Raw genomic sequence first — 10667 nt, 5'->3', positions numbered from 1 at the left:
CATGTATGTTAAGCAGCAGGCCATGGAAATGGGAGGCCTGTCTCACTTCTCACCCAAGTAACTTCCTTGCCCCTGAGATAAGCTGTTATCTGCAGCTGGCCTGCGAGAGTAGAATGGGTAGGGCCCAGAGACAAAGGTCATCTTTAAGGTGTTTATACTCTTTGTAAAAAGCAGAAAAGTCTTGTTTAAAAAAAAAAACACCAAAAAACCCACACGTGTTTACACATAGATATTGGTGGCATGTGTGTAAATGCCACGCCAAGTCCCATTCCAGCTAGAACTACATACGTTCTGAGCCCCAGGGCAAAATCTTGGCAAAAGTCCATCACTCTGGGCCCCCACACCAAGAAATCTCTTTATTACATACCCCTCAAGATACACCTTTTTTTTTTTCCTCCGTGGGTCTTCAGGTCAGCTCTGTGTCTACAAAAAGAATGGGCACTCTAGAGGACTTTTCTAGATCGCGAATGTTCAATGGGTGGGGCATATCAGCTGCCACCGCCCATTCTTATACCCACGGCAGACAGGACTCATGGGACGTGACACGCCTGCTAACTCTAGGCGTGGCTTTTGGATCTTTCAGGACAAAGTATCCAGGATCAATTGAGTGGAGTTAGCAAATGAATTAATCCTATTTGCCATCCTCGAGCCAGCAATTTGTAAGCTCCTCTGCCGTCCACTCCACTCTGCAAGAGCGGGGTTTAAGAAACTTAGAATCATCCATCCTTCAGGCACTGCTCAGCTATGATAAACATCAGCCAGCTGTGCTTTTACCCTTGTACGTTTGAATACATACATCTAGACGTGTAGCCTCTCACAATTTTACATCCACTTATCCAGCATCACATCCCGGGTGCCACCAAGTCACAGCAATCGTGCATACCGGAGCGATAGCCCTGGGTGATTTATTTAATGACAGCACACCAGCACAAGCACAAAGCCCAATCCAGGTCAGAATCAATAAGCATTTATCTGGGGGGAGTGGATGTGGGGCAGTTTCTTACTCTATTTTTTTTCCTGCCCTTTGAATATAGTCTCAAACTATTGCTTCCTTTAAAAGGCAGGCTTGTGGTTTCAGAACAAGATGTTTTCCTTCTCTCCACTAAGTACAACTAAAAACCTCAGAAGTTTAAAAACAGCGAGAAAAGGACTCTGAAAGCTAGAAGACGATGGTTAGGGTGGGGTGGCGCCTGGGTGGCTCAGTCGGTTAAGTGTCTGCCTTCAGCTCAGGTCATGATCCCAGGGTCCTGGGATGGAGTCCCACGTCGGGCTCTGTACTCAGCTCTGTACTCTGCTTCTCCCTCTCCCTCTGCTCCTCCCCTTTCCCCCACTTGTGTGCTCTCTGTCTCAAATAAGTAAATAAAATATATAAAAAGAAAAAGGAAGACGATGGTGGGCTGGCTAGGGACCTCGGGACTTGAGGAGCAACAACGTGGTGAGTTTCTTGGGTTTTCTTTTCATCTCCCATACACCCTGGACTAAGCCCTGAAGGGGCCCGCAACCCAGAACCACCAACAGGCACAGACGAAGAAGGCGGGGAGGGGGGGAAGAAGAAAAAAGAAAGGAAAGCTTGGTTTCTCGGCCAAAGGACAGGGAGTCCAGTAGAGACATATGGGGAGCCCCCACCCTAGTTTCGCACCAGGGTGCCAGCAAGTGGCCCAATCCGTTCCCAGCAGCAGCAAAGCCCTGAGCCTCCCTGCCCTCCATACGGTGGCAGTGGCGTCTGTCTGTCCCTCTGCAGAAGGCGGCCCAGCAACACCACGCAATCCAGGGAGGCACCTTCTGATACCACAGAAGACACCAGCAGGGAGCGAGTGGGCACCCCAGCAGCACCCAGAAAGCAACGCAGACCAGAACGGTATTGCGAGGGCTCAGAAAACCACACATCGCCATCTCCCCCTGGGCACTGCCTGCCTCCATGGCAGCCATCTCTTTCTTACTCAGCATCATGGCTGCCCTCAGCCCTCTGGTGAAGCCCGAGATGGTTAACAAGAGGACCAGAAGTTCATCGGCACCCGTCAGACCGGCATGTCAAAACTAAGAGCAACTGGCGGAAACCCAGAAGCATTGACAGTAGGGTGCACAGAAGATTCAAGGACCAGATCGTGATGCCCAGCATTGGTTACAGGAGCAACAAGGAAGCAAAGCACGTGCTGCCCAGTGGCTTCCAGAAGTAAGTCTCTAGTCCACGACGTCAAGGTGCTGGAAGTGCTGCTGATGTGCAACAAATCTCACTGTGCAGAGATTGCTCACAATGTCTCCTCCAAGCACTGCAAAACTATTGTGGAAAGACTAGCCCAGTTGGCCGTCAGAGTCGCCGATCCCAATGCCAGGCTGCACAGTGAACAAAACGAAAAGACAGACAGCTTCTATGTATGTCGTATTTGTGTTAGTAAAACCATAAAACAAAAAACAAAAAACAAAAAAAAAAAGAAGAAAAGAGAAAGAAAAGAGAAATGAATTTCCATTGGAACTAAAACCCATAAAAGAACCAAGAACAATACATTACACCTAAATAGGGCTCCTACCTGCTAAAATTGATGTAAATAGAATTAAAGGATCCTTAACCTAATAACCCAAATGTCCAGGATGCACAGAAAATCATTCATTATACCCCAAACCAGGAAAACAACAATGTAAAGAAAAGACAACCAACTATGCCAACACTGATATGATTCAGATGTCAGAATTTATCTCACAAGGATTTTAGAGCACTTGTAATAAAAATGCTTCAACAAGCAATTGCGAATTCTCTTGAATTGGAAAATCTTAGCAAAGAAATAGAAGTTATGAGAAAGAACCAAATGGAAAATATAGAAACGAAAAATTATTGTGAAAGGTAAAACTTGGATGAACTCAGTAGTTGAGTGGAAATGACAGAAGATCAAATCAGGGTATTTAAGGACGGATCAATACAATTTAATCTGAACCACAGACTGGAAGAAAAAAAAGAAAGAAAGAAAAGGATCAGGGACCCATGAGACAATAACAAAAGACCAATGTTTGTATCATCAGAATCCTGGAAGGAGAGGGGAAATGCAGAACTGAAAAGTATTCAAAGAATAATGACTGAAAACTCCCCAAATTTGGTGAAAGATAGAAACCTACAGATTCAAGAAGCTGATGAACTCCAAGTTGGTTAAGACCAAAGAAATCCACAAGACACATCCTAATTAATCTGAAAACTAAAGACTAAGAAAAAATCTGAAAAACAGGGAGAAACAACCAGGAAGAAACACCAATTCGAGTTCTATTTTAGTATTGCCTATAAAGGAAACTATGGAGGCAGACAGAAGTCACGCAACATTTATAGAGTACTGAAAGCAAAGAACCATCAATCTTGAATTCTGTATGTGATGAAATTATCCTTAAGGAACGAAAGGGAAATGAAGACATTCTCACATGAAGGGAAACTCACAGTAGCACATGCAGGCATTAAGCAGTAGGGGTGCTGGGTTGAAAATATGTAGCCAGGGCTGGGGGTGCTGCTTAAGCTCAGCGGTTAAATGGCTCAGCTGGTTAAGTGTCTGACTTCAGCTCAGGTCATGATCTTGGGGTCCTGGGGTAGAGTCCCACATCGGGCTCCCTGCTCAGTGGGGAAGGCCTCTCCTTCTGCCCCTCTCCTCTCTCATGCTCTCTCTCTCAAATAAATAAAATCTTTTTTAAAAATTAAAAAAGAAAAGAAATTATGTACTCAGGGAGAAGGAGAAAGAGAGGTAATAAAGTAAAGATGACCCTAAAGTTTCTAACCTGTATGTCTAGAGGAAGAATCTAGATTGAGGTGATTCTTCAAACTGACATAAACTGGAACCAGTTAATAATGAATTTGTAATTGGACATGTTGATTTATTCTTTAAAGTTTTTATTTTGAGATAATTGCAGATTTACGTGGGTGTAAGAAATAACATAGGTAGAGATCCTATGTGCCCTTTACCCTGTTTCCCCAGGGGTAGCACATGGTAATATTATGGCACGATGTCACCAGGATATTGACATCGATATGGTCAAAACACAGAACTGTTTCATCATTGATACACTGGATGTCATCAAAACTAAAATACTTTGCTCTATGAAAGACTATGTTAAGAGGGAGAGAAGACATTACAGACTGGGAGAAATATTTTGCAGATCACATATCCAACAAAGGATTAGAATATATAAAGAGCTCTCAAAATTCAATATTAAAAAAATGAACAGTCCAGTTAGGAAATGGGCAAAAGATATTCACAGACATTTCACACAAGAGGATACCCAGATGACAAGTAAGCCTATGAAAGATGTTCAACTTCATTAATCACTAGAGAAATGCAGATTAAGACCATATGAGATGTCACTGTGCACATATCGGAATGGCTAAAATGAAAAATATCAAATGCTGGTGAGGATGTGGGGAAACTGGATCACTTATCCATTGGAGAAATGTAAATGGTACAAGCCACTCTGGAAATAGATTTGTGGTTCCTTTTAAAATGGGCTTCCCATACAACCCAGCAATTGTACTCTCAAGTGTTTATCCCAGAGAAATTAAACTTACTTCCATGCAGTAACTTGAAACAAATATTCATAGCTGCTTTATTCATAGTAGTAAAAAAAGCTAGAAACTACCCAAATGTCTTCAACAGGTGAATGGTTAAACAAACTGGTACATTTATACCACGGAATACTACCCAGCAGTACAAAGGAATGAACTTTTGATGTACGCAACTTGGATGAATTGCAAGGAAATTATGTGGAATTAAAAAAAGCCAGTCTCAAAAGAATGGATAAATACCACATGATCCCATTTATGTAAGACTCAAGAAATAACGTAATTACAGAGATGGAAAACCGATTAGTGACTGCCAGGGGCCGGGGGTTAGGAATGGGAGGAAGCGGGGGGCTTCGGATGATGGTACAGTCAACAATGTATCTCGAACGTGACTGTAGTTACCAAAGCTACACGTGATAACATTACATAGAGCTCCACACACGCACACACAAGAGTGCATGTATAAATGGTCAAATTTGTATACACTCTTATGGATTGTACCAACGTCAGCCTCCTGGTCTGATACCGTATTACAGTTACACAAGATGCGAACTTGGGGGGAAGCTGGGTGAAGGGTATGGGAGCCTCCCCCACCCCCGTACATTTATTTGCAACTTCCTGTGAATCTAATGATTTTAAAATAAAAAGTTTATTTATTCGTGATGAGAACACTTAAGATTTACGCTCTTTCAATATAAAAAACTTAAAAAGTCAGGCTCAAACCCAGCACGACCAGTCGTAGCAGTCATGCAGCATTGTCTTGCCATGTTTTGAGATATGTTTGACACTTTCCCTGTGGCTGCCCCTATAATGAACAGAGTACACGGAAACATCAATGAAGCATTCTTTTCCAATGCTGTGTATTCACAGAGAAACTAATGGCATTTGTTCTCTGTGTTGTCTGAACCTTAATCTTATCACGTGCTTCTGTTTTCCGTTTTGACAGAGCTGTGCTTGGGGCTGGGTCATCTTACCCCACCTTCCTCCTCTCTAGGATGGTGGCGATGGCATATGTTGTTTTTTTTTTTTTTTTAAGGTGTTTCTCTCTCTTACTTTCTCCATAGAAACTTCTTTTCATAGCCCCAAATGAAAATGCTTGTTGCCTCCTCCCTTCTGCCTGCCCCGCTCTGTCTCTCTTTGAGGATGGGACTTAAAGCCTTTGGGTACTTTCAAGGTAACTTACTCATTTTATGTTCCAAGCTTTATTGTAGCATCCTAAGATTAAGCATGCAGCCACTTGGGAGTGTCTTGAAATTCTAAGCAGCTAAGAAACCTTAGGGCTTTCTCTTGTATCTTTTCCATGGTGAGTAACCTTGTATCCAGGGAGAGGAGAGGGAGAGAAATGGAGAAACATCAATTATATGGAACGATTCTTCCGAAAGCCTGAGTGTCCATTTATCCTTCTCCCCGGGGACGACAGCACACACACACACACACACACACACACACACACACACACAACTTAGTCATTACTAATAATGTTAAATAATACAAATGCCAACACAACAGGACTTGAATAGTGACAGAGACCTGTAATGTAACTTTGGCACAACATTAAAGCCACGAGACCTCCTGTTTGTATCTTACTGGAAAAAATCACTTCTGCTTAGACTCATGTAAAGACTCAAAGCTAATGACAAAAGCCAACCATTTCCTCCCTCGTTTGGAGAGAGGAAACAGAGAGCTCTAAGTTCCCTTATATTACAGGAGGGCAAAAAGCCATCCCTTTATCTGGGTCCCTTGTGTTCCATCTAAGTTCTTAGGGCTTTGCTATCAACCGTGATCACTGTATTTCCCAGTAAGAAGCAGCCGTGTTAAGACATACCTATTCATCTCTGGAGAGAAGATATCTTGTTGTATTTTTGATATAGCGCCTTGAATTCTTGAAGGGAAAAAATCAGAAAGATTTAGGTCAATGCCACGGGGCTGGTGCTAAACTTAAGGTCTAGCTCCTAAGGCTGGTTTAGAAAAGCCTTACAGACCAAAGCCAGGGAGTGGGTTTTTTTTTTTTTTTTTTTCAAAACACTGCCAGAAGGCTTTTCTTTTTTTTCCTTCTTGAAGGGTCATTCCTAAGTGAATGAAATCGTGTACACTTCCTCCTCTTTGCTTGTACATTCAGTCTTTTTTTAATGAATTAAAGCTCGAGGGAAGATGCTATCAGATAGTTTCTGAAACTGACACGTGGCAGCTTTGCTACCCAAGGAGCAAATGGATTAGCTCCTGGATGGTTCGCTCCTGTCATTAGTTTTGTTTGCTTTGGGTGGTTTCTTTTCTTTCTTTCTTTCTTTCTTTCTTTCTTTCTTTCTTTCTTTCTTTCTTTCTTTAACCAATTGCTGCATTTTGCACAATCTCTCCCTCAACCGCTTAGGGGTCTCTTCTGAGACTGACTCTACTCTGAACACAGACGAACTGCGTGGGCGCGAGGGAGGAGGACAGAGTAGCCACGTGCCTGCCAGTCCATCTCGGACAACCTGCGGTCATAGTGGGGTTTGCGATCACCAAGCCTCTTCAGAATGCCCTGGTTTTCCACAGTGATTCTCACTAGTTCCCGGTTCCTTGTTTCTCTGTTTAAGCTGAAAAACACAAAATCCTGAGATGGTTGAAGAATAAAACTCCCCTCTCGGATGAAGCCCTGATGTCATAAACCCTTAAGGTTTATGGGTTGCTTAAGTTCAAGGAACAGACTTTCCCACTGAACCCTGAGACCCCCTACAGCTGTTGAACTAGACTATGCTCTGGAGTCCACGCACAACACTGGCAAGGTTTGTATCACTGGTTCTCAATCCTGACGTCCACTAGAAGATTCTGTGTTATTGCTCTGGGTGCAGCTTGGGCATTGGCGTTTTGTAAAAGCACCCCAGGAATTATGATGTGAAACCGCGACTGAGAATGTCTGGTCTATATGATGGGGAAGGTCTCGCCTACGGACATATCACGAAAGGCTGGTGACAAGTTCTGTGTCACCTCATCTCACCTTTCAATGGTTTCAGACATACAAGGATATAGGAAAGGCACCTTGACAAGGTCTCCTACAACTCCCCCCCCCCAATTCTTTCCCTTGCATACACTTCTTTTGTAGCCTTGTCTACACTGCATTATTGTTTACAGAAATCTCTCTCCTAACAGGTCTTGAGTTTTTTGAGGCTAGGAAACATATATATCTCATTTCATCTTTGTATTCATAGCACTTAGCACACAGTAGTTCCTCACGAAATATTTGAGGAACCGATTCTTAAGAATGCTGTGTCATATCTCAGCTATGGTCACCATTTTACAAAAGTGTGCAATGTTTTCTTGTGACAAACTCTGAATAGGACTCCAAAAAGTCTTTTAGATGCAATAAAAGTTAGCTCTTTGCCGCTAGAGAAAGTTCCCAGTTTTGAGTAGTTTTCATCCTCCTTCCCTGGCTTCTTTGGGTGCCCATCAAGATAGCTTCCCTCCAGCACATCGCCCGCTCAGGAGAACCTCGCGCTAAAACCCAACAAGGGGACTTTCCAAAGATGAAGAGATGAGAAAGATTACACTACCTCTTGGAAAGATATTCATTCCAGCAATCCACCTTGGCAGGGCCACGATGGGCATTTGCGATTTTCTGACACAGTTGCTTGTTTTCATATTCGATTTTGTTGATTCGCTTTTGTTCACCCTGTAAGAAACCGCGCCCCACCATGGTGACATCGTCCAACACCCAAACACTCCACATCGCCCTCCTCTGGGATGGTGGGAAAGGGGCAAATCGAGGGCCGCAGTGGAGACTGGGAGGAGAGCGTAGGGATGGGCAGTGTGCAAAGGGCCGGGAGTCTTAACAAATCTCTGGGTGAGGAGGGTATCTATACGGCTCTGGGCAACTGGACCTCTTCAGGACATAGATGAAAATCAACCAAGTATATCCGGAGATGGCAAGAACAAATACCTGTAGTTTGCTCAGTTTTAAAATGTGATGTGTGTGTGCCATTGGAGGTTTGGTATCCACAGTAGGCTTCACTAGAGGATAAAAGAGAGCCACGTTACCACACGGGGGTCCTCTTAGCTACCTCGGAAAACCCGCTCACATTCTAGACGACGGCCCGACTAATAAACACGATGGGTTTGAATTCTGACCTCACTCCAGTTCAGGAATTTCAGGTTAGTTTCATTTCCCAAACCGACATCTTTGAAGAGTTTTTAGCACAAATGACAGCATGCGCGGACCAGAACAAGTAAAACAGAGATAAATGTCCTTTGCATCCAATGAAGGAGTCTCTCCCATCCGTGCCCAGTAAGACTAGCCTGCTGGGAGCTGGAGTCCTACCCTCTCTCTAGCTTACTCTGGCTTTAAAGAGTTTAAGTGAGCGTTTCCATCCATTGATCTCCTGGCGGAAGATGAATTTTGTTACTGACGCCAACGTCCTCTTGACCCAACCCAGCAGATAAGGCCATATCATCACAAAGCCGTGTACTGGTCTGGTTTACTGTCGCTATCTCTGAGGTGGACCCTTCCAGAACCCCTAATTGCAGTGTCGTGCCCCAACGGCCCACATACCTATTTGTATTCTATTCTTGTGAAATATGTAGTGGCCAAAGTCTAGTTTCTTCCTGAAGGTTGTGGTCTGTCTGTGATTAGAGACGATTACAGGGTAGGCTAGATAATCCAGGGAATTGTTCATCTTCTCTTCCTAGTCTCACTTCTGAAATGAGGCACCCAGCCTCCTCTGTGAGGTACTTAGCGGTCCCCATGACAGGTTGTCATAGTTACCCCATTATGACATCAGGGACTGGTCTTGGGGAGGGAAGATGAGTGTCAGCATGTGTCTGGCTATCCCTGGGCTTCTTTTGGAAAGCTTAGGTCCAAATCAAGATGAGGGGCAAGACTCAGAATCTCTCTCACCTGCCTGGCAGGCGGATGCCACCAACACCAGGGGGCAAAGGTGTGGTGTGCTGGGAAGGGTGGGAAGGCACTGGCTGGGAGGTGGGGGCTGGGGCTGGAGAAGTCCAACTGTGGTTACACACCTTCAGCTGTAAGCTAAGGAGTCCCTACCACAATGGATCTTCCGGAGGTTCGAGACCACAAGTTTTGGGGGGAGGTGAAAGATGACCTTAATGAGAATCTCATCCAATTTCTTCATTTTACAGCTGAAGAAACTGAAGTCCAAAGCACCAGCCTGCTCTGCTGTGCAAGAACCAAGTTAGTGGCAGGGATGGGCTCAGGATGGGGGGGTTTCCCGAATTCCTCAGACATTTGCTTTTTGGAGGAGTGGGGGTGGGGTGGGAATCTGCCATCAGCAGTGGGGGAGGACAGAGACTGTCTTCTGCTTTTAGTGGGATTTCAGCAAATGAAACACTAATATGGCTCATGGTGGGCTGGCAGCTGCTCCTGGGAGGGCTGCAAAGGAGCCTGATTCATCTCCACGCTAGGACAGGTGCAGTAGCACCTGGTAGGTACTCATCCCATTGGTCGATGTAGTGGCAGAACACCTACTGAGTGCTCATTATACGGTGCTGGGGGCTTTCCTTGAGTGCCACATTTAATCCTTCAAATAACCTAGGAATTAGGTCCTAGAATCCCCCCCAGCAAACAGGCTCAGAGGTTAATTTGCCAGGGTCAGAATGCCAAGCCTGGCTGCACAGAGTCTAAGCTTTGAAGCCGGATTCTGGCTCTCAGTAAATGCTGGAAGAAACGGGCCTCAGAGTTGGGCTTCTCAAACTTTAACCTTTGTTTTTTTTTTTTTTTTTTTTTTTTTTTTTTTAAAATGCACATTCTCATTCAGCAGGGCTGGGCTGGGGCGGAGATTTTGCATTTCCGACAAACTCCCGGGTAATGTCAATGCCGCTGCTCCGCAGCAGGCAGATCAGCTCACAGGCGGAATCGGGTGTCCCGGTAATCCTGCAAAAACTGAGCGACACCTGTGTACTCCGTTCAGCGGGAACATTTATTGCGCTCTGCGTTTAATCCAATTAAGTTACTGCACTTCCCCGTTTATAATGATGCAGAAAAGGCCTCAGCTGGGAGTGGGCCGAGGACCCCCGAAACTCCCGGCTGACGCCATCTCCGCCGAGGGGGCAAGCCCGGGGCCCCCGGAGCGTCCGCGCGGCCCCCGGCGGCGCGCCTTCCTGCGGGGAGCTGAGCGCGCCGGCCGTCCGCGCTCCGCCTTTTCCCGCG

The 10667-nt window shown here is 45.0% G+C and overlaps 1 protein-coding gene across 1 annotated transcript; it reads right to left on the bottom strand.

The window, feature by feature from the left end:
- Positions 1-5749: 5749 nt before the first annotated feature.
- CFAP97D1 (CFAP97 domain containing 1) lies at positions 5750-9236 on the bottom strand. Its single transcript, XM_002919728.3, has 6 exons — positions 9051-9236; positions 8442-8512; positions 8056-8174; positions 6978-7101; positions 6354-6410; positions 5750-5840 (listed from the first exon to the last, which is right to left on the bottom strand). The coding sequence occupies exons 1-5, from the start codon at positions 9172-9174 to the stop codon at positions 6354-6356; spliced, it is 495 nt and encodes a 164-aa protein (XP_002919774.1). The 5' UTR covers positions 9175-9236; the 3' UTR covers positions 5750-5840.
- Positions 9237-10667: the final 1431 nt, after the last annotated feature.

The sequence above is a fragment of the Ailuropoda melanoleuca genome, chromosome 13, assembly GCF_002007445.2.
Source record: "Ailuropoda melanoleuca isolate Jingjing chromosome 13, ASM200744v2, whole genome shotgun sequence".
Taxonomy (NCBI): Eukaryota; Metazoa; Chordata; class Mammalia; order Carnivora; family Ursidae; genus Ailuropoda; species Ailuropoda melanoleuca.
The sequence above is the reverse complement of the archived record's forward strand: the minus strand, read 5'-3'. Positions and strand labels throughout refer to the sequence as shown.